Source organism: Amblyomma maculatum, chromosome 1, assembly GCF_055883805.1.
Source record: "Amblyomma maculatum isolate TAMU_Amacu chromosome 1, ASM5588380v1, whole genome shotgun sequence".
Classification (NCBI taxonomy): domain Eukaryota; kingdom Metazoa; phylum Arthropoda; class Arachnida; order Ixodida; family Ixodidae; genus Amblyomma; species Amblyomma maculatum.
Window position 1 is genome coordinate 223,020,956 of NC_139344.1, and position 24,529 is coordinate 223,045,484.

The window sequence follows — 24,529 nt, forward strand, 5'->3', positions numbered from 1 at the left end:
TCTTTTGTGAATAGATATTGTGGCAGAGCGTGTGTCGTTGTGATCGGAACAGCTTACTAGATGACGCCCTACCTTCTTGCGCGTGCGCGAACTCTCGCCGTGTTGCACGCTTATCGCCGTAGTAAGGCGCTCGCGCTATTGTTAAAAATCAGGGCGGCTGTACATGCTTTTTTGAGTCTCGTAGGCGCAAATACAGTCTCCTCAAGTCGTTGATCGCACCGGAATTGCCGTCAGCTAAAAGTTTCGACGTGTTAAAGATGCTTCTAGGTGACCACTTGTCACCAAAGCCGTCGGTAATTAGCGAACGCGCTAAGTTTCACAGAAGAGCGCAACTAGAGACTGAGTCCATTTCAGAATATGTAGCTCAGTTGCGCAAGTTGGCGCAGACATGCGAATTTGAGGCGGCCCTAGATCAGTCTTTGCGGGACCGTTTCGTCTGCGGTTTGCGCAGAGAAGACATACAGCGTGAGTTATTCACGGAGGCTAACAGGCGAACTCTCCGGAAAGCTGTGGAACGAGCGCTAGCCATGGAAGCGGCGAAAAGGAGCGTGGCAGAAGCGCATGCCTCTGAAATGAGCGTACCGGACGTTCACAAGGTTAAAACGGTTGGGGGAAAGTGGTATGGCGCAGCGGAATTGCTATAGCTGCGAGTCTGCGAAGCATGCAAGCCGTTCGTGCCAGCACATCGCTGTTTCAAATGTGATAAGAACGTATTCAAAGAGTGTGCCAAGCTAGGAAGAAGCGAAAGCCAAAGGGAGAGCGGCGGAGCTCGGTGAAAGTGTTAATTCCCGGTCAAGCGTCTGTTAACATGAAGGAAATTGTTTCGCCTGGGGCCTGGACCCGATAAAAGTTTTGATGCACGTGCAAGGTGTACCTTTGGAAATGGAGCTGGATACTGGGGCTACTCTGTCCGTCATGTCTTTGCATCAGTTTCGTCAAATGTTTCTGCATGTTCAAGTCAAAGCGGCAGATTGCGCACGCTTCTAGACAGGTACCAGAGTTTCTTTAAGGACCAACTGGGGACAATTGGAGGGGAAAGAGCGGAATTGGCACTAAAGGCAAGAAGTGTGCCCTTTGCATTGCAACCTGCAGTCGAGGCGGAGCTTAAAGGCCCACTGTCCACCCTCCGGTCGAAAATATTTTCTTCCCCGGTGACTGTGAGACTTCGCCCCTAGAACGCAAGGCCGCAAAATGTTTTTGAAGAGAGTAACTAATAACGCAGTTACAGCCACCGCAATCACCCGATTTTGTCATGCCTCTCTCCTTCCGTTCCCTCGCAAAGGTTTTTCACTCTCCTGCCCGAGGTCTTCTAGCCTCCGCAATACAAATTCCCCTTCCTCCTCCGCGTTTGGCGGGAGGTGGGGCGTGGCTCTCCGCGAGCGCGAAAAAAAAAAATCGGTCGAGGGAGCGCGCGCCGCTGGATTCAGTCTGGCCGTGGCGAGGGAAAAGCGCGCTGCGAGCTGGCTGCGAGCGGTAGACACCCATCCTTCTCCCGTCAGTCAGCGAGACGGACCAATGGACGTCGTTCACGGTACGTACGTCATTATCGGGGCCCGTCGGGCCAGCGCAGGAAGCGGTGAAGCTGGCTTCTCAAAGGAGAGCATGAGAGAGCTTTGAATTGTATTTTCGATGCTTTGCGGCGCGCGTGTCGCTGTAGAATTTTGCACAGACTGTCTCCGGTACCTGATTGAAACACTGGGCTCCTTTGCCTAAAAGGGCCTTCCCTGGACAGTGGCCCTTTAAGAAGTTGGAAGGCATGGGAGCAATTTCACCAGTCGCGACGAGTGACTATGCCACACCGGTGGTACCGGTAGTTAAGAAGGACGGTAGCATAAGGGTATGCGAGATTACAAGTCTACCCTAAATCCTTGTCTTGAAACTGACCGGTACCCACACCCGAGAGTCGACGAGTTGTTTGTAGCGCTCGCAGGGGGCCAAGAGTTTTCTAAGATTGACCTCAAGTGAGCGTATCAGCAGGTAGTAATGTCAGTCCTCAAGAAAATACTTGACTCTAAATACCCATAAAGGACTTTTTGTCGTAAACAGGCTGCCGTTCGGGGTTTCTTCGGCGCCTTCCATTTTTCAAAGAATTATGGACACAATTTTGAAAGATTTGAAAGGTGTCAGCTCCTATTTGGATGATGTTCTCATCACAGGCAGGACGCCGGATGAGCATTTTGCCAATCACGAAGCGGTCCTAGAGCGGTTGATGGAGCGCGGGGTTCGAGTAAAGAAAAGTGTTCGTTTTTTCAAAAAGAACTGCGGTATCTGGGTCATGTTATCAGCGCAGCAGGGGTCAGCACAACGCCAGAGAAGATAGAAGCGCTAGTAAAAGCTTCTGCGCCCACTTGCAAGCAGCAGCTGCAGTCGTTTCTGGGCATCGTGAATTACTACGGGAAGTTTGTTCCGCGATTGTCCACTCTTGCTAGCCCTCTTTACTGACTGCTGCGTCGCGGCCAGCCATGGCGTTGGGATGAATAGTGTCAAGTGGCATTCGAGGAAATCAAGAACGCGTTGACGTCATCCTCTGTGCTGGCGCATTACGACCCAGATAAATCTTTGCAAGTGGCATGTGACTCTTCCCAGTACGGCGTGGGGGCAGTACTTTCAGTTGTTTCAAAAAAATGGAAACTCCCGCCCAGTCGCTTATGCGTCGCGCACGTTAACTTGCGCCGAGAAAAAGTACAGTCAGCTAGAATAGGAAGCGCTTGCCGTTATTTTTGGCATAAAAAAAAAAATCATTTCTTCATCTATGGAAGATGTTTCATGTTTATTACAGATCACAAGCCGTTACAATCGATACTGGGGCAAAAGGCAGGCATTCCACCGATTGCGGCAGCACGTTTACAGCGATGGGCTGTCACGTTGTCTGCTTACAAATACTCGCTCATGTACAAAAAGTCCAGTGACAACGCAGAAGCAGTTTTTTTTTTTTTTTTGCAAGGTTCCCTCTTCACAGCCAAGAAGACACGTCCGAAGGCGAGGAATCTTTCTATGCGTTGCGCCTGGAGTCTGCCAAAGAGATCGCACGAGCTACATCATGTGATCCGGTGCTTTGCAAAGTGCTCCAGTATACAAGTATAGGCTGGCCTTACGAGATGGGAGTCTAAAGCAATTTTTTTATTGACAGTAGCAGCTCAGTGTGCATCATGCGGGTGCCTCATGTATGGAATGAGGGTTGTGATCCCGTCTTAAGAGAGTCAGTGCTCGAAGAACTGCACAAAGGTCATCCCGGCATCGTGCGGAGCAAGGAATTGGCTTGCAGTTGCGTATGGTGGCCGTCAATTGATGCTGACTTGGAAACAAAGGTACGAAGTTGCCAAGCGTGCCAGGAACAACGGATTGCTCCATGTAAGGCACCTCTGCATACTTGGGCATGGCCGACCGCGCCGTGGAGGCGTATTAATCTAGACTTCGCGGGGCCTTTCCGAGGAACAATTTTTCTAGTAGTAGTAGATGCCCACTAAAAGTGGCCGGAAGTGTTTGTCATGCGGAGCACAACGTCCGAACGTACTGTTGCTTGCTTACGTGAACTTTTCTGTAGATTCGGAATACCGGAGACGGTAGTGTCTGACAATGGACCACAACTGGTTTCCGATGAGTTCAAGGCATTCATGCGGGACATCGGAGCCAGACATGTCGTGAGCGCCCCTTACCACCCAAGCACAAATCGGAACGTTTTGTGCAAACGTTGAAGTCTGCACTACACAAGGAATCTCCTGGTGAGTCTGTCGAAAAAAACACAACGTTTTGCTGGCGTACCGAAATACGCCGCATCCTACGACTGGAGAGGCTCCAGCTAACCTATTGATAGGTAGAAGATTGCGTACTAGGCTGGAGGCAATCAAGCCTTCAGTGTAGAGAAAGATGATGCACAAGCAGTTCACCCAAATGCAGCAGCGTAAAAGCCAGAGAGACTGTTTTGGCATTAATGAAAGTGTTTTAGTTCGAAATTACAGAGGCTCGCCGAAGTAGGTTCGTGGGACTATATTTAAGAAGACTGGGCCAGTCTCCTACAAAGTCATGGTGGCCACACCCCGTGGCAAGTTCATCTTGCGTCGGCACCTCTAACAGCTGCTGGATAACTCAAGCCCTACGGTGATACCAAGGTCTACCGACGCAGACTGCATGGAGGGGTTCCTGGTCTTCCCTTTAGACACGACGGGTGGTCAGCCAGTTTCGGATGAGCAGGGACCCTAACAGTCTCCCGAGGTCCTTCCGAGTCCCGCTCATACATCTGAGACCTCAGCTCCCGGGAGGCGCTACCCATTACGACAACGTCGTCCACCCAAGCGATACGAAGGTCGTTTTAACTATTTTATAACGATACAATTGCACCCTTTAAATAAAATGGGAGGAGTGTTGTGTAATCGCGGCTATACCGATAGCGCGATTATCGCGTGAGTTGGCTATAAGATATGCCACGCCGTTCGGGCTCCGGGCCGCAATCCACTGCAAGCTGTCATGGAATGAGCTACGTTCGGTTGCCATCCCACCGGGCTTTCGTCTTTTATTCCCCGACGAAACACGACAGAATACGCACCAGAAAGTAAGAATGCCTCATTGTGTTTCTACTTTCCTTGCGGAGTGTTACGCAGTCTCTGCGGCAGTAGGAACAGCAATAAATGAGAATGCAAAGAACGATATCATTGATACCGTTTCCCTAAGTGTGATCACAGCCTTTCGCCCTAGAAATGCAGTTACACCCATAATCGGTGATATCATACAGAACTAATCAAGACCCACAGCACGGGGGTACAGCATAAAATTGTGCTAGTTTCTGAGTCATGCCGGAGTTATTAGCAATTAGAAAGCAGATGTGTGCGCTGCACAACACCGAGAAATTAAGGAAGTATGCATTCCTTACAAGGACAGCTTGAAGTACATTGCACGCTGAGATAAGAATGGCAGTCAGATTGAAACAATAAAGTAGAAAATAACCTATACCTAATAAAACCCATCATAGGAGAATTGAAGTTATGGTCTCAAGAACGTTCATTAAAGGCATTTTGTCACTTGCGCCTTGGACACATACCTGACACAGAACTCGCTTCTAGCGAAACAAGAGCGACCGTCATGCGGACTCCGAGGAGAAGAGACGACAATCCACAATTTATGTTCATGCAAAAAACTCGACAAACTGAGAAAAATACACTTCCTGGAATTCTTCGATGGCCACATTCCTTTTCATACTCGCCTGCTCTTAGGACAAGGTTCACTGGCAAACATGTCATGCGCATGTTGTTTCATTCCTAAAAGAAGCAAATCTTAAATCACTCATACTATTTTAAAACGGCTCTTTATAGGACTCCTACTCGTAGACTACTAAAGCCATCATGTGCCACACACAAGATTTAGTGTAATATATGTGCCAACAAACCAAACTCAACTGGACAGTACCGCTTTAACGAATCTAATACAAAAGGACATGTAGTTAGGTGAATAATGCCTGTGGACATCGAGAGTTGGTAAATAAAGAGTAAATAAACGTGTCAAAATTACCTTTCCGCGTCCACCCTTGGAGCCCTTCGGGGCCTTGGCTCCACTCTCTGCATCTAGTTCGACCAGCTCCATTTCCTCTAGCTTGGCAGAGAATGTGTCCATGTCTTCCTCCCAGAGGTTCTCTGGGGACTTGCTCCGAATGAGCTCCAGTTCGGCTTTCTTCTCGTCCCTCTTTTTGAGCTGGTCTTCCTTGCGTTCGCAGGTAAGGCTCTACAGCAGCACGCCCAGTAGGTAGTTGTAGTGAACGCTGCCGCCCTCTTTGTCCGTGTCGTCGTCCTCATCTTCGTCCCGGGATCTGTGGAGCTCGCTTGACGATCGGCTAAGTATTGAGTTGCTGGTCCTGGTTTTGTCTTTCCCCTTTGCGTATTTTGTTCTCAGTTGACTAACGCGTGCGGTTACGTTGTCAATTTAAGGTTATGTCAACGCAGTCCCCCGGCCAAGGGCGCTCCCCTTGGTCGGCTTCCCTTCTGACCGATGATCTGCCCTTGGAAGCTTTTCAGAGCTCCGGTGTCAGCAACATCCCTGTGGCGCTCGTTCCTAAGGATAGTGGCACCATAAAAATGAACAACCCAGGAGCTCTTCGAGCTGCCCTTCGGGAAACCACTTCCTTCTACGAAGGATAAGCCGAGGTGCGCCAATTTGGCCGCGGCGGGATTCTTTGCCGTTCACCAGACCTATCATGTATCAAGGATCTGCTAAAATGCTCTACTTTTGCATCTCATCAGGAAACCAGTTTTATCCCTTCGCACCTGGCCTGCACAAAAGGTCTAGTCCGAGGTGTTGATTCCTTAAGTCCATGAAAACCCTTGAGCTTCTCTCCGCGGCAGGAGTTGTTGCGGTCTATCGCTCTAGCCGGGAGGTCAATAATGTTGGTGTGCCGACAGAATCGGTAATTGCTACCTTTGCAGGCACAGTCTGTCCATCAGAGATTAAAGCGTGGCCTTTAATATTCCGAGTAGATCCCCTACCATCAAAGCCTCTGCAGTGCAACAACTGCTAGCGTTATGGCCATACTGCTGGCGGTTGCAAATCCACTTTGCCGTGTTTCAAATGCGGCGATGCCCATAAAGCACATTTATGCTGTGATCAATATGTCAAATGTTGTCTTTGCGGCGGACTTCACTCAGCAAATTCTTTGGAATATCCTTCTGGAGCGCATGAAGTGCAAATTCTGGAGATTATTGACCGAAAACATTGCTCGAGGCGTGAGGCAATTCAAGAAATTAAAGAGAGAGCTTATGGGTATGCAGGTGTGTCAGCCCGTTCTGGAGCATCATTAGATTCCTCGATGTCTAAAGCCATAACTGCTGTGGAAGCAACCTTGACCAAAATGGTGGACAGGATTGTGACAACAGTCACAGAGTGCATGTCCAACGTTCTGGCAGCTCACATTTCTCGGGCTGTGCAAACTGCTGCGGTTTCTCCTACGTCACCTGGGCATTCATTATCAGTGCAGCAGTACTTAGCCGCAATGTCTTGCTCGCAAAATGAATCTCTTTCCGCATCACCTATGCAAACTTCCGACAAGACAGACGATGCTCATGATGCAGATATGGGCGAAACAGATACGCGAATCCTAAAACGCAGTGGATCCCCGTTGTCAAACCCGTCATCACCTCCCCCGCAGGCAAAATCAAAAAAGCAATAACTAGGCTCTAAACCAAAGGAAACCATTTTGGGGCAGGCTGTTGCTGCTGCCCGGATTACATAACCATAGGAACGTTAAAAGTTCTTCAGTGGAACTGTAGATCTCTACTTTCAGCTACTACAGATTTAGTTTATCTTTCTTTAAAACAGAATCCAGTCATAATTGTTTTGCAAGAAACTTGGCTTACAACTGAAAAAAAATTCATTTACGAAATTATCGATATTTCCGACAAGATCGGCAGTCAAGGGGTGGTGGGTTACTAATTCTAGTTTCTTCAAAATTTTGTCATAGGGCTAAGATTTCTTTTCAATATTCTACTTTAGATTCTGAATTATTGGCTTTAGATTTTGAAATTCCAGGGTTCAGTCCGTTTATATTAGCGAATGTTTATTTCCTTCATGGTGTTCAGGACACCAGATCTCTAGACCACTTACTATAGTTAATTGTCAAAATTCGGTTATTTTGACTGGAGGTATTAATTCTCACCATGCCTCGTGGGGTTACAGGACGGATCCCTGCGGCAAGGGTCTGTGGGATTGGCTTTCAAACAGTAACCTTAACTGCATGAATTCTGAATTACCAACTTTTGTACGTGCTCACAGTCAATTTGTGATAGATTTAACTTTTTCCGGCACTAGTGTCTCTAAACTCAATTGATCGACAGTTGATGGTGGCACCTCTAGCGACCATATACCTATTGTTTTTGAGGTTAACTGCCGCTTAACTCCGCCGGCATCTCAGTTGAGATCATATGTTAATTATAACCAGTTTCACTCATTTTTGATTTCGTCTCTTGAGTCAGTGGTTGCGGCTACGGAAGAGTTAAAATCGCAAACATTATGCCAGGCTATTGCATCCCGTCGTAAGAAGTGTAAATTCTTAGTGCGTGCACCAAAAGGCAATACATCAACAATATGATGGAATGCAGATTGTTCGCGTGATTATAGAAGAATAAAGGCTGTATGGAAGAGGCTCCTTCACAACCAGTGCCCAAAAATTGGCATGATTATAAATTTTTTGCCGCCACATTTAAACGCACAGTCGTACAAGCGAAAGATAATTATGATACTGAGCATTTCATTTACCTTTCACAATCTAATAACCGACGTGCACTTTTTAGGTTTTTAAAATCACAGAAAAAGATTCCTTTCTCAGAAAATTTACCCTCAGGTGTTTCGACTCCTAAAGAAGCGCTCAAAACAGTAGAAAACATCGCTAAAGGTTTAGAAAAGTGTTTGTCAACACTTCTCAAATCCCCTATGTTTGTAGGCCCAGTAGATACGGTTAAGGACGTCCCTAAAATTACATTTTCTCAGCTTTCTTCGATTGTAATGACATTGCCAGCTGCTGCGCCTGGCCCTGATGGAGTAACGTCAAAAATGTTAAAGATCCTCTTTGATGTGTCTCCAAATTCCTTGTTAGAGCTGGTAAATTACTTAATTATTGATTCTTGGATACCTGGTGACTGGGCACTAGCCAAAGGGATTCCTTTACTGAAACAATGGTGGTGGCTATACTTTGGACAATATCAGACCAATATCTCTAACATCAAACTTGGTAAAATTAATTGAAAGGGTCGTACTCCAACGGGTTACCGAGTTTGTGGAACAAAAACATATTCTTAGTCCCTGTCAAATCGGATTTCGCGCAAAATGTTCAATATGGAATGCGCATACCGACCTTGAGAGTCGAATTCTTTTTGCGCGGCGCAAAAAAAAAATGCATGCTGCGTTGGTGACTTTCGATATAGAGAAGGCTTATGATAGTGTAGAGCCCCGAATTTTATTGCAAAGATTAGAAACTCTACGTTTTCCACAATATTCAATTGAGTGGATATCTACATTCCTACAAAACAGACAATTTTACTGCTGATTGAATGGTGTGCATGCTGACAGATATCAACAAACCAGAGGTGTTCCTCAAGGGGCAGTTCTCTCGCCCGTGCTTTTTAACATTTTAATGAGTTCAATTCCCACTTATCAAGACGTTCGCACGTATGTCTATGCGGATGACATCGCGTTCTTCACGGCTGCACCTGACATTCAATCCCTCAATAGGCGCCTGCAATCGTACCTAAGGGAGCTTAGGTACGATTGCAGGCGCCTATTGAGGGAATTGGTTATGTGACTTAAGATTTACATTAAACGTTAAAAAGTGCGCTTTCCTTGTTTTCCAAATTCAGGATCCGGTAAATTTTTCTCTAACATTTAAGCAGGAAATGATTCCTCAAGTTAAGTGTTTGAAGTATCTAGGGGTGATTTACGATGACTATCTGGCATGGAGGGATCACATTAAACGTGTTGCAGCGAAAAAGGCTCGTGCTGTGGGTATGTTGCGCAGGTTAAGCAATCCCAGGTCTGGGATGCGGCGAGACGCTCTTTTAATGATTTATGTTATGTATGTCCGCCCAATTACAGAATTTGGATCTGCGTTGTTTTCTGGTTCACCTGCTTACAAAATTCGTCCGCTTGTTCTTTTAGAGCGGGAAGCGCTTAGATTATGCCTTGGGCTCCCCAAATTTGTGGCTAACAATCTATTATACCTTGAAGCCAGAGTACCACCGTTGTTAGCTAGATTACAATTCTTGACTGTCCAGACGTATCTAAAAATATATGAATCACAATTCCACCGCTCCCTATCAATTTTTTGTTGCGAGCCAGCCTCCTTTTTTGGGGTCAGATGGCCTCGGTTTCATAGACCGCAGGTAATACTAGTGCAAAATCTGTTAAAACCTTTGCACGTAGTCCTTTCTAACATCCTTCCAACAAAAGTAAGAGCATCTTCGGTTCGAATTGTCTATGATGACATTTTCCCAAATAATGCAAAACACTTATCACCTCACATTTTAAATGGATTATTAGAAGATCATTTAAAAAGTCTTCCCGTTAGCATAATGATAGCAACTGATGCTTCTCAATTTCATGAAAAGGCCGGCGTTGGAATATAATGTCCGCTTTTAGACTGGGCTTTTTCAGTCCGTCTTCCGGATTTTACCCCAATTTTCCAGGCGAGTTGCTGGCGGTGGTGCTTGCTCTGCGAAAACTAGACCCACCATACTCAACAGTGGCTGTAATTACAGACTCATTCCTTGTGCCTGTCGCTTTCTTCGAATAAGGATTCGCCAATATTAAACACCTTTCTTTCATTGCTCCCCTCACATTTTAGCCTCATACATATAGTGTGGGTGCCAGGCCACAGTAATGTGACAGCCAATGAGGTTGCTGATAAACTAGCTAAAGAATCTCTGAATGACCCTGTGTTGCCTATCCTCCCTCCCGGCAACAGCGTACATAACAGAAGCAAGATTTCGTAGGCGTTCCTTATTAAGCACGCTGTCTGGATCTGTTTTATCATCGGACGACTACCCACACCTCAAGTATTCCTGGAATAGCAAAACATGTCAATCAAGGCAGACTGAGGTTCTCTAACCAGACTACGCTGTCGTATTCCGCCCCTAAATTTCTGTATGCACAGGTCTGGTTTGGCGCTTTCTCCCGTCTGCGCATTCTGCGGGGAACCGGAAACAATAGATTATTTCTTAATATTTTGCCGCCGTTTTACCATGATGAGAAAACGGTATTTAGAGAAGCCGTTACAACAGCTGGGTCTTAACTTGAGCAGCCAGATTTTATTATCGTTCAGTGCCACCATGCTTGGGTACAGCCACAGGTCTGTTTTTTAACGCCATTTAAAACTTTTTAATAGAAACAAAACGTCTGCCTTGCTAATATGCTTTGAATTTTTAGTCTGTACATATAAATCTTAGTATTATCCTACTGCGTGCGTTAGTATTTACTCTTTTTTATTTTGGTTTTTCATATTTACATTTCCTTCTCTATTCCCTAGCATTTATTTCTATTTATTTTTGCGATGTAGTTATACATCTCAATATCTAATATCTCTGCATCCCAATTCTTAGCCGATCCCCCTGTGTGGGTATGTGCCATCAAATTAGAGAACAACAACAACAACTATCGCACCGGCTGGCCTGTTGCTGCTGTTTCATACGAGGAGCGGGTCGGGATCGTAGCCCCTCGTCTGAAGTCTCGTATCATTTCCTTGCGGCGCCGATTCTCGATCGTAATGACGTTTTCGATCTTCTCCAGAATAAAGCGTGCCTGGTTCTCCAGCCGCTTCGCTTCGGCCGACAGCAGTCCGGTAAGGTAGTCCCTCCGCTTCACGTAGCTGAGGTGTTGAATTGTGAGAAAGAATGAAAAATGAGGAAAATGCACACGCAGTGGCGAACGATGGTGGCACTGAGCGCGCGCAGCAATCGAACACACGCGGTCGTTGCCAGGGAGGAAGAGGGCACTGAGCTGGGGGGCTGAAAGGAGCCCGGAGCTGGTTACAAGGCATAATTCCAACGCCGACGCGAAATGAAGGAACGGACGCCTAGGAGCTGCGCTCTAAAAAGCTCAGAAACAGAAGCAGTTAGCCCTGCTTGTCTTCTGGTTGCAAGCTCAGATTTTGATCCCAGGACAATATTATAAACCTTTGATCCACCCAATTACGGCAGAGGAGCACTCACTTACATGAGAAGGTTTACATTTTGCCCTACTACAGGAAAATATTACGAGCTTCCGATATTGAAGGTCCTAGGCAACTTTGCACGATATAACTCTACAACTCGGGGAATGTTTTTTTATCGGACACAGAGCACTGCGCATGACAAAGAATTCGGCCTTAAAAATCAAATCTGGAATCCGAATACGGGGAGAGACAAACATTCGGACATGTGTATTAGTTCCGTCTAGAATGACACCATCAGAACATATCAGGACCACAGGCCAAGGAGGCAGAACATTTCCAAAAAAAGAATTGGATGCATTGTAAGCGCTCATTAGACGGAAAGACGTTGTCGTCAAACCAGCAGATAAAGATGGCGGCATAGTTTCCATGGACAAGGACAGAAATACTCAGCTCTGTCAATAAAAAGAAGCTGAGACCACACCTGAGAACAACAGAGACTCTAAATGAGCTCGCAGAGGATGGGGATATCTCCCTACGACTATGCAAAGCCCTGACCGCACCACACCAGTTGCCAGGCCGATTCTACATGCTTCCGAAAATTCACAAAAGCAGTAACCCTGGTCACGTACTTATAGTATCCGGCATTGCCACGATCACAGAACCGATCACCAGTTACACTGACATATTAATTGGACGTATACCTACAGCACACCCTTCACACATACGTTACGCAAATCAAGCATTTCCTTCGAGAAATCGCAGACCTGAAGCTTCCTCGGGGGCCTTTCTTCTAAACTCAGTCAGTCTCTCTATCTAAAAAGATTTCGCATGCCGACGGAATCAAGTGTCTGATTGAACCTTATAAACAGTATAGAAAAGACAAATCCCCCATCCCAGAAGTCCTAGATCGAAGTGTTCATAAAATTGGTGCTATAATACAACAACTATAAGTTTGACAATGGACACTACTTCCAAATTAACGGCACGGCATGGGTACAAAGATGACCTCTACCTATACCAACATCTTGATGCATAGCACTGAAACTGAATTTTAATTACTTGACTTATTAAGCCCACCCTATACACACGCTACTTGTATGACATCTTAGCTTGGACCGACACAGAATAATCACTCCTGTATTTCATTCAGAACTTCACCCTAGCATATCATTCCCACAAACATATTCCTAAACCAAAGTTCCTGGACGCTGAGATTTCGGTGCATGAAGGTTCACTTACATTTTCGCACTTACATACATTTTCAGAGCTGTCATCCTCTCCATTCAAAAACAGGCATCATACATTTTCAGACTCATCGATTCAAAAGAATATGCTTCCAAGATAAAGACTTCGCAAGAAACGCCAAACGCATGCCGGGAGTCATCACTAAGCAACTATACCCACCAAAAATTGGGGATGAGGCCATAAAAAAAATAGGTATCTGTACTCCGCCAAAAGCAACTACTAGAGCGACATCGACGCAATGAGCAAATGGATCGCCGAAAAATCTTGCTTCGCAATACCCCGCCCCTCCCCCAACGTGAACAAAATCCTAAAGAAACATTTTCAACATTCTAGAACAGAGCGAACGGCTTTCCAGTATTTTCATGACTGCTTCCAGGTGGTCTAGAGACGACCGAAAAATATTCGAAGCATTCTAGTTCACTCAAAAATGGGAAACCGCCCTTGGTTGAGGTGCCGACTTTGTGGAAACGGTAGACGAGGGGTGTGCAAACACATGCAGATATCAAGCAGTGCAACAAGTACAGCGTCAGATTTTAAGTGGAGAATAGAAGGCAACTTCGACTGCGATTCCTCAAACATTACATATCTCCTAGACTGCGGTATGTGCAGCATGCAGTACTATGACCAGACGGCTACCCCTCTACGAATGCAGTTTAATAATCACCGTGCTTATGTCCGCTCTCTGCCCAACGTTCCTTTCTCAAAACATGTCAACCAGAAAGAGCACTCATGGCACTCAGTCAAGCTAACATTGCATCAGGGCGGGTTCGGCAACACCCGGCAACAGGAACAGTGTGAGTCATACTTTACAAGTTTGGAATGATTACCAACGAGATAAACGAAAACATAAGGCAATGTCTTCTGTACGAGCCCCGCAAGGCGAAGGCTGACCGCCGAGATCAGCGCATGTATCAATCGTTGACCTTTAGGAGTTCTCTTTTCCTTCCCTCCTTTTTCCTCCCTCCTCCTCCATGGCAGTACTCCCTGCCTAGTCGGATAATTGCCCGTTGCCCCAATTTGAATAAAGTCACACGTGGTCAGTCTGGAAAATACGAACGAAACACGGTGGAGAAAAAAAATGGCACGAAGCAAGCGCGTCGCCATTCACATGGGTTTCTAATGCTCTCAAACCCCCTTTTTACACTCGGTAACCAACTCTCTGACCGCCAATTCGTCCCCAAAAAATCAGATAACGTGGGTCCTTGGTCACGCGGGATTAGAGGGCAACGAGGTCGCAGACGCACTAGCTCGAGGACATACAAACCGAGCGGGCTCCAACGCCGACTCAAGTTCTCTTCCAGAAGTTTCCATCACTTACACACACGACTCCACTTGCTGAGATTACAGCTACAGCACTGGCCCCCTACGAACAAGAAGCTAAATGCTCAGGAAGCTTGGGAGGACTCCAGATAGATACATTCCCTAATCTCCACAAATACGGCAATTTTCCCCGAGCGCCATAAAGGCGAATACCCATTGTGCGAAGATAGGCCCGACACATATATACCACATCACATAGATATGTAAGGGCCCGAAACCTCCGGACAAATTAAAACGAAGGACCAATGGGAGACCTCTCTGCTTAGCTCGGAGCTTGATCTGCAGCGCGCGCTAGTTGCGCAGGCTAGAGCGGCAGCCAAGATCAGGATAGTTTTGAAATGAAGACACCAATCAAATATATTTCTTCTCCAATATTTTATTTTCTGGCTAATAGAAGTTTTCTACTACCATGGTCGTAAGTGGCGTGACCGCGGTGTGCCTGCCGAAGACAAAGTCTCCTAATCAGCGAACGCCACCCCCCCCCCCCCCTATTTTTTTTCTGCACATCTTCGTGCTTTTTCTCTGCCTTTCTTTCATTGCGAATGCAATACTACGCCAGGTCTAACATCTCGTCGTTGTGTGCCGTGTCCGTATCCGTGTCCGTGGCGCCCCTCATAAAAAAATCAGCCTGCCATGATGTTTGAATTCACGTTACCCCTGTGCCACGGGCAGGAGCTGCCAACTCGGGTCGCTCCTTTCATATGGGAGGGTGATATCAGAATCAGCCTGCCAGAACCGTTTGCATTCTCGTTACCCCTACGACACGCAGGCACCTAGAAGAATAATGTAGCTGGCAAAAGAAGCTTCCGCCGTTGCTTTCGCAATTCAACTAGGGTTCACCAGAGCTAAGCCACAGCTATTTGTTTTTTGTTTTTTTTTCTCTTTGACGTTCCCTCAGACGAGGGAACCCGCATCTGGACAACTGGTCGAGGGCTATACAGCCGCAGCGGAGAAAAATGTTTCTAATCAAACGCGCTTCCCATTCACAGTGGAACCCACTTCTTTCAATACCTCCTTGGCGCGTAGCGTTCGCACATTTCAGCGCACATCGCAAATTGTTTTCCAATTCGGCACCAGCTATTTACTCTCCACAGACAACCGCTCCTTTATATCTCCCACTTTTCTCTTTCTTCCTCTCTCTCTCCTATTTCTCAGTCTTTCTTTTTTTTCGGCATGCGTAACGCGTGTTATGGATATCTAGAACCACCACCTGCGATGTTGTTTTGCCTCTGTCTCTATTGTATACGAACGAACCTTGAAACCGCGCAAAACGACAAGGGACGAGGAAGAAACAGGACAAAACGCGGAACTTCAACTAGTTTATTACAACGGTGCGTCACATTTTATACATTCATTGCAATTACACTGTGACGTAATCACGGACCTAACAAACGATCATCACGTAAAACTGGTGCGCATCCGCGTACGGGACATGGTGCTATCAAGATATGCAAACTCTTTATCAGACAAGTTGACCGAGGTTTTTCTGGCACACGAGCCGGATTCCTTCTTAATACAGCAGGCCTCGTACACTTCTCTACTTAGTTTAGACGCGAACTTTTTCAAGATTGTCGTCCCTTCGAGGAAGAAACCATTGTCGTTTTGGCCGCTTTCAAGAGGCATTCTAATATAACTCGCCAACTATCCCGCCTCTCAATATACTTTCGATTGTATACCCCTGACTCGCGGCCAGTGCCTTGGGCGGACTGCCTGGTTGTGTCTGTCCTGATCCCCGTATATATGTATCGTATTGTGCGTGCGCTGTCTATCGTTATGTACAGCCGTCATCACGTCTCTCTAGAGTGCTCGAACGGGCCGATTTTTAGCTGCACGCGCGACGTCTACCAACAAAGCCTGGTTTGAGATGGCCTGCATCTCAGCATGCGCCTCCACGCTGAGAACACTGCCTACTGCTTCATCGCCGTGTCAGTTCACAGCCGCGATCGACAAAGATCTCCAGAGAAGGCGCAGCAGGCCGCGAAAACAACCGCGAGATAACATGTCCGAAAAATTTTTGCATGCGAAATTTTTGGAATGTGCATCATTTTCGAAAACGCACATGCAAGGCGAAGGCATTGTTGGCTATCGCACGTGCGCAGAAAAGCATTTGCGTATCGCAAAGGGAGCATACAATTGTCGACTTATCACTGGCGCACGCCGAGGCGGGCCATCTCGTCTTCGTTTTCGCGGCCTGTAGCGCCTTCACTGATGATAGCTGGAGGTCGCGACTGTGAAAAGGAGCCGCGATAAAGAGACCGGCACTGTATCCTGTGTAGAGGAGCATGTTCAGATGCAAACCATCTCAAGTGAGGCATTATCGCTAGGCATCACGCGTGCATGCAGCTAAACGCGGTCCGTTCGAGCGCTTTATTAAACAGACGTGCTCACGACTGTACTACATACGCAGGCGTTTTCTGTTTTGTCTCCTGTTCAGTTGCTAGTGCCATAAGGCCATAAGACGAAGCAAGAAGCATGTACTACCTTCACTCTTGAGAAAGGCAGGGCTCCTGCCGAAACGTAGGCAGAAAAATAAAACTGAAATCAGTATGGGGAAGCATTTCTTGATTTGCGCAAATATCTAACAAACAAGTATGTCTATTTCCTTCTGCTATCTATCTATCTATCTATCTATCTATCTATCTATCTATCTATCTATCTATCTATCTATCTATCTATCTATCTATCTATCTATCTATCTATCTATCTATCTATCTATCTATCTATCTATCTATCTATCTATCTATCTATCTATCTATCTATCTATCTATCTATCTATCTATCTATCTATCTATCTATCTATCTATCTATCTATCTATCTATCTATCTATCTATCTATCTATCTATCTATCTATCTATCTATCTATCTATCTATCTATCTATCTATCTATCTATCTATCTGTCTATCTATCTATCTATCTATCTATCTATCTATCTATCTATCTATCTATCTATCTATCTGTCTATCTGTCTGTCTGTCTATGTATCTACCTGTCTATCTGTCTGTCTGTCTATCTGTCTGCCTGCCTGTCTATCTGTCTGTCTGTCTATCTGTATCTAGCTGTCTGTCTATCTGCCTGTCTGTCTATTTATATGTCTATCTGTCTATCTCACTCTGTCTCTCTGTTTGTCTCTATCTATCTATCTATCTATCTATCTATCTATCTATCTATCTATCTATCTATCTATCTATCTATCTATCTATCTATCTATCTATCTATCTATCTATCTATCTATCTATCTATCTATCTATCTATCTATCTATCTATCTATCTATCTATCTATCTATCTATCTATCTATCCGTCTGTCTGTCTTTTGGGCGTGAGCGCCACCACTGGAGCGAATGGTGCCAGTGTCGACCTAGGGGAGCAAGTGGGATCACGTGACTCCTCTTACTGCTGCTGAAGCAGATGCTCGATTGAATTTGTGAGTTTCAAAAGGTAATAGTCGCGTTTATTTCTGTACTTTGATTTGATATAGAGTGCCAGCCTTGCACGTTTTGACATTGCATCGTAACTGAGGCTGCTGAAGTTTATTTAAGATATTGCTACGGTCCGTTACATCTCTGTCCTCGGACGTAAGCAAGGGAACCCAGCGCAATCTCCCATTGCTACCTGAAACAAGCTCACAGAACCTTCCTTGATCAAAATTTGAATGGGCAAATCAGCGAGTGATCATTCTCATGATGTGCGCAGCAGACATTTTCAGCGAGTTAAAAGTTAAATTGGTTCACAGGAAGGGAAAGGCGCAGTAACTGTCACACTTGCTCTGTGGACACCCGAACCGCGCCGTAAGGGAAGGGAGGAAGGTGGGAATGAAAGTGGAAAGAAAGAGGAACCGTAGTGGAGGGCTACGGAGTAATTTCGACCACATGGGGATCTTTAACGTGTGCTGACATCGCACAGCACATGGACGCCACTTCGTTTCGCCTCCATCGAAACGCAGCCGCCGCGGTCGGGTTCGAACCCAGGAACTCCGGCACATTAGTCTGGCGTCTCACCACTGCACCACCCCGGCGGGGCTTTTCAGCGAGTGAGATTTCGTCCATAGAGTTGGCGCTAAGAGTTCGGTGAGCGGCAGAAGAAAAGGCGCGCGCGTTTTAATTTGCGCCTATCACTTGTGAAGCTAACGATACTGTTGCTGGAAGGATGGAAAAGATGCTGGCTACTTCGTGGGGCACTACCCTCCCAAAGAAAGGAGGAATCGTGTGAAGGCCAGAAGGTCTCAAATTATTCAAAATGAACGTGTTGACATTGAAGTTTCACTGAAGCGAACTAGAAGATTCTGCCGCCTCGTGAAATGACATGCGTGGTGAGCTGTCTCAGGCAGCGTCTCCAGTACTGTAATAATTTCAAATGTAAAGAGTCCGTAAATAAACGAAAGATGCAGCATTGCATGCATGTTGTGATGTGCTAATCGAGATATGCGTAAAAAAAAACCTACTGTGCGGGGGGAAAACAAATATCCGCTTTAACCCAGAGTGCCAATGACGATAGTCAGTGCGCAGGAATGACTTCGCTACGTGGAACGCGCGCCTTTCCCTTGCTGAAAAATTAATCCATGTCATCCCCACAGTCAAACTTGTTTGATCTACAACGTTCAAGGGAACAGGTGAAAGGTGCCGCTTTCAACGGCGCTATGCGAAGGCGCTCAGCATCTTTCAGGCTTCTAACAGTCATTTGCTCTTGCAGAGTAATCCCATTACCTGTACACTAACTGCTTACATCTGACTGGTTGTGTGTATAGCTACAGCTTTTTTTTTTCATAGCAGCAGAAATGCTGGCAGTAAAGCTCGCCAACTACGATTAACTCTGATTCGGTGAAGTACTTTTTGCCAAATGAGTGCGTCTCATACCTCAAAATAAGCTTATACAGGCCTGGAGGGAGGTGTATATTAAATAAATAAATAAACATGTTGCTAACGCGCAAATGAACTGCCTAGGAAAGCATCCCACAGCAGCAGTTCAACGTGCGTTATCCCACTTACTTCGTCATGCGGGCGCTTCCGAGAGGTGGCGCCACAGTAGGTCCTCGCACCCAATCTATCTATCTATCTATCTATCTATCTATCTATCTATCTATCTATCTATCTATCTATCTATCTATCTATCTATCTATCTATCTATCTATCTATCTATCTATCTATCTATCTATCTATCTATCTATCTATCTATCTATCTATCTATCTATCTATCTATCTATCTATCTATCTATCTATCTATCTATCTATCTATCTATCTATCTATCTATCTATCTATCTATCTATCTATCTATCTATCTATCTATCTATCTATCTATCTATCTATCTATCTATCTATCTATCTATCTATCTATCTATCTATCTATCTATCTATCTATCTATCTATCTATCTATCTATCTATCTATCTATCTATCTATCTATCTATCTATCTATCTATCTATCTATCTGTCTGTCTATCTATATCTAGCTGTCTGTCTATCTATCTGTCTGTCTATCTATATCTAGCTGTCTGTCTATCTGCCTGTCTGTCTATCTATATCTAGCTGTCTGTCTGTCTCTGTCTGCCTCTGCCTGCCTGCCTGCCTGCCACTGCCTGCCTGTCTGCCACTGCCTGCCTCTGCCTGCCTGTCTGCCTCTGTCTGTCTGTCTGTCTGTCTGTCTGTCTGTCTGTCTGTCTGTCTGTCTGTCTGTCTGTCTGTCTGTCTGTCTGTCTGTCTGTCTGTCTGTCTGTCTGTCTGTCTGTCTGTCTGTCTGTCTGTCTGTCTGTCTGTCTGTCTGTACCTGGTGCCGGGGTTACCGTGATCAGCGAGGCGGTGCCCCCAGGGAGAGGCGCGGGCATTGCACTGCGCTCGTGCTGACCTCTGCCACTACCCCAAACTGGGGCAGATGGGGCATGCAATGGGGAGGTACCGGGTTCGATCCCTGGTGCCGCCGGGTACCCACCGGTTATAAAATGGGTACAAGCTATCCCCCGGCCTGGTGCTCGGCTCTTCTGGGGTGAAATGCTTGGGAAAAGGGGTCACGGCCCAAATAGTTGCGCCGATGTGGCAGTGAGTAGTGCGAAGAGAGGAGTAGTGCGAAGAGAGGATAACCGATGGTCGCTGAGGGTAACAAACTGGATTCCAAGGGAAGGAAAGCGTAGCAGGGGGCGGCAGAAAGTTAGGTGGGCGGATGAGATTAAGCAGTTCGGAGGGGTCAAGTGGATGCAGCTAGCACAGAACCGGGTTAAGTGGAGAGATATGGGAGAGGCCTTCGCCCTGCAGTGGGTATAATCAGGCTGATGATGATGATGATGATGATGGCAGTGATTCGTTCCGCCATCGGACAACAATAAGTCCGCCTTGCGCGGCAACAGCCCATTATGTGGCCCTTTTTTTTTTTTTTCAGCACGGCCTTTGCAGGCCATGGTTGTTCGAAACTAAGCCCCCGAGGGGGCACAGCAGGGTTAGCAGAGCCTCTTCCAAACGCACACCCCTAAAAGAGCCGGGCGCCGGGCCGGGGGACGCTTGTACCCAATTTTACCGGTGGGTGTCCGGCGGCGGGTTTCGAACTGACCACCTCCCGCAGCCGAGACGGGCGCCCAAACCACTCGGCCACGACTCTTTTAAATGGGTACAAGCTTTCCCCCGGCCTGGTGCTCGGCTCTTCTGGGGTGAAATGCTTGGGAAAAAGGGTCACGGCCCAAATAGTTGCGCCGATGTGGCAGTGATTCGTTCCGCCATCGGACAACAATAAGTCCGCCTTGCGCGGCAACAGCCCATTATGTGGCCCTTTTACTGCTCACACAATTGGGCTTCGAAGGCGCGGGCTCCTTTTCCAAGCCACTAGCCCTGGTAAGCCGAGCACCAGGCCGGGCCGTGGCTTGTACCCATTTGAGAAAACCGGTGGGTGTCCGGCCGGCAATGGGAGTCGAACCCACTACCTCCCGTAGCCGAGGCGGGTACTCTAGCCCGGGGCCACGGCTGCGGGGGTAGTGGCCCCGACTACCAGTGGGTAAAAATGGGTACAAGCGTCCCCCGGCCTGGCGCTCGGCTTTTCCAGGGGTGTGCGTTTGGGAGAAGCTCCGTAAACCCCGCTGCGCGCCCATCCTCCGCAGTGGGCCCAAACCCAGTTTCGAACCTCGCAGCCTGCAAAGGTGGTTCTGTTTGTCTTTCAAAGGTACTTCCTTTGACCCCTCACCTGAAGTGCTCCCTTAGAGCCTCAGCTGCAGCAGTCCTAAAAAAAAAAAAAGGGCCACATAATGGGCTGTTGCCGCGCAAGGCGGACTTATTGTTGTCCGATGGCGGAACGAATCACTGCCACATCGGCGCAACTATTTGGGCCGTGACCCCTTTTCCCAAGCATTTCACCCCAGAAGAGCCGAGCACCAGGCCGGGGGAAAGCTTGTACCCATTTAAAAACCGGTGGGTAACCGGCGGCACCAGGGATCGAACCCGGTACCTCCCGAATGCGAGGGGGATGCTCTATCACAAGGCCACCGCTTCGGTGGCCTTGTGGTTAGAGCGCCCGTCTCGGCTACGGGAGGTGGTCAGTTCGAAACCCACCGCCGGACACCCACCGGTAAAAATGGGTACAAGCGTCCCCCGGCCTGGTGCTCGGCTTTTACAGGGGTGTGCGTTTGGGAGAAGCTCCGTAAACTCCGCTGCGCGCCCCTCCTCCGCAGTGGGCCCAAACCCAGTTTCGAACCTCGCAGCCTGCAAAGGTGGTTCTGTTTGTCTTTCAAAGGTACTTCCTTTGACCCCTCACCTGAAGTGCTCCCTTAGAGCCTCAGCTGCAGCAGTCCTAAAAAAAAAAAAAAAAAAGGGCCACATAATGGGCTGTTGCCGCGCAAGGCGGACTTATTGTTGTCCGATGGCGGAACGAATCACTGCCACATCGGCGCAACTATTTGGGCCGTGACCCCTTTTCCCAAGCATTTCACCCCAGAAGAGCCGAGCACCAGGCCGGGGGAAAGCTTGTACCCATTTAAAAACCGGTGGGTGCCCGGCGGCACCAGGGATCGAACCCGGTACCTCCCGATTGCGAGGCGGATGCTCTACCACAAGGCCACCCCGGGGTCGAGTACCCGCCACGGCTACGGGAGGTAGTGGGTTCGACTCCCACTGCCGGCCGGACACCCACCGGTTTTCTCAAATGGGTACAAGCCACGGCCCGGCCTGGTGCTCGGCTTACCAGGGCTCGTGACTTGGAAAAGGAGCCCGCGCCATCGAAGCCCAACTCCGTTAGCAGTAAAAAAAAAGGGCCACATAATGGGCTGTTGCCGCGGAAGGCGGACTTATTGTTGTCCGATGGCGGAACGAATCACTGCCACATCGGCGCAACTATTTGGGCCGTGACCCCTTTTCCCAAGCATTTCACCCCAGAAGAGCCGAGCACCAGGCCGGGGGAAAGCTTGTACCCATTTAAAAACCGGTGGGTAACCGGCGGCACCAGGGATCGAACCCGGTACCTCCCGAATGCGAGGCGGATGCTCTACCACAAGGCCACCGCTTCGGTTTAAAAAGGGCCACATAATGGGCTGTTGCCGCGCAAGGCGGACTTATTGTTGTCCGATGGCGGAACGAATCACTGCCACATCGGCGCAACTATTTGGGCCGTGACCCTTTTTCCCAAGCATTTCACCCCAGAAGAGCCGAGCACCAGGCCGGGGGAAAGCTTGTACCCATTTAAAAACCGGTGGGTAACCGGCGGCACCAGGGATCGAACCCGGTACCTCCCGAATGCGAGGCGGATGCTCTACCACAAGGCCACCGAAGCGGTGGCCTTGTGGTAGAGCATCGTAGTGTCGTAGAGTAGTGTAGTGTCGAAATACATGTATAATTCTCGTTCATATCTGCCTCATATTTGTTTTTGTTTGTATAATATGTTTCACCATTTTTGTACCTTATGCATTTTACATTCCTGATTTGCTTTGTACATATATATGATCATATCACTGTGTGTTCCTTATATGCTCCATATACACTTCTCTGTACTATCATATGCCCAGCTGCAACAATCCCGAATGGGATTAACAGTATCTGTAAATAAATAAATACCCACCCACCCACCCACCCAAATTTTTTAATTTACTTTGCACGTATATCTTTTTTCCGAGCTCCAAAGAAATCCCGCGAAAAAAAAAAAAACAATCGCGTGACAAGCGCATTCGCGCGCCGCGATTGTACTGCTCTCGACGGCCGTATCGTGTACGGCCCAGATCCAGCGTTTAGGCTAAGTTTGTGATGGGTGCAGCCTGCTCAGCAAGCTTGCCGCGCTCGCTGAAACTTGCACTGGGTACATTCAATTTTCCAGTCTCGAGACTACTTGATGACAGGTCTCGACTTCCGCTCTAACAGGAAGCACCGTGATGATCACATGACCTTGCAAGCTCCCTCTGCTCCCTCCATCATTTGCTCTTAGCCGACGATGTCAGCAAGGTCACCACCACTCAGTTTTTTCGCAGCGATGCCGCGCACACGTTTGTCTTTTGATTTACGTGTAGTACTAAAGACAGATAACAGAGGCGCGATCCAATCTGTGCTTTTCTCGAACGGAGCGTGACATGCCTGAATGTGAAGCGTTTTACAGACTAGTTTGGCAGGGTTTTCTTGCCGTAGCTGCTCGCGAAGTTGTTCAAAAGACACAGCTCACTGCGCTCGAAAGCAGATGAAAGCGTTTGCAAAAGCATTTACAACAAGCGTTAGCTGCCCCAGAACAAAACGGTTCGCTTCCGCTAAAAAGATCGCGAAACAGTTGAGCTTCTGGGCAGCACGAACAAATAATCCGTGCACGAGGCTCTGGAGGCTTCCGTGTGTAGTGAAATTCAAAACAAGAAAGCGAAGACGCAAGATTCAAACGTCTTATAGCTACTTACAGAGAATTGTTTAGTGTACGATATCGTATGCAGGAACAAGAGAAGTGCTCAGAATGCGCTCGGAGTCTAACTCAAAATGGCTGCTGGCCCAGAAGCTTTACTCGTGGGCGGGACTTCTGGGCGGCACGAGGAAAATCGAACGCCGAACAGCTCTCGGCAAGTAGCCCCGAAGAGTGCGGTACTGATGATCGAATGTACCCACTGTCACATGCGCCGGCTGGCTCACGGGGGCAAAGAAGCCACCACAGACATGACTGCCTGCCGCTGCAATTACAGTGCCTAGAGTATATTCTAGGCACTATAGCTGCAATCCACGGTCGCTGCTAATTTTGTTCTCTCAAGTCACCGTTGCGAGCAGGGCAATCGCGGCGCGCAAATCAAGTTCAAGATAACTTTATTGCCGTCGATGTATAGGCCCCTCCGCTACCTCAGTCACACGATTGTTTTTGTAATTCGCGGGCTTTCTTGGGAGCTCGGAAAAAAGATACACGTATCGCAAATCAATGGAA

The 24,529-nt window shown here is 47.5% G+C and overlaps 1 protein-coding gene and 1 non-coding gene across 2 annotated transcripts; one reads left to right on the forward strand and one right to left on the reverse strand.

The window, feature by feature from the left end:
- Positions 1-4,863: 4,863 nt before the first annotated feature.
- Positions 4,864-12,894, reverse strand: LOC146205713 (DNA topoisomerase 2-alpha-like). The gene is made up of 4 exons (XM_084607661.1): positions 12,878-12,894; positions 11,131-11,335; positions 5,503-5,712; positions 4,864-4,893 (listed from the first exon to the last, which is right to left on the reverse strand). Exons 1-4 carry the CDS (start codon positions 12,892-12,894, stop codon positions 4,864-4,866), a joined length of 462 nt encoding a protein of 153 aa, XP_084463787.1.
- A 7,043-nt stretch (positions 12,895-19,937) lies between these two features.
- On the forward strand, positions 19,938-20,097 carry LOC146205714 (U1 spliceosomal RNA). Its single transcript, XR_014704631.1, has one exon. It is a non-coding gene; the product is annotated as a U1 spliceosomal RNA (small nuclear RNA).
- The last annotated feature ends 4,432 nt before the right edge of the window (positions 20,098-24,529 follow it).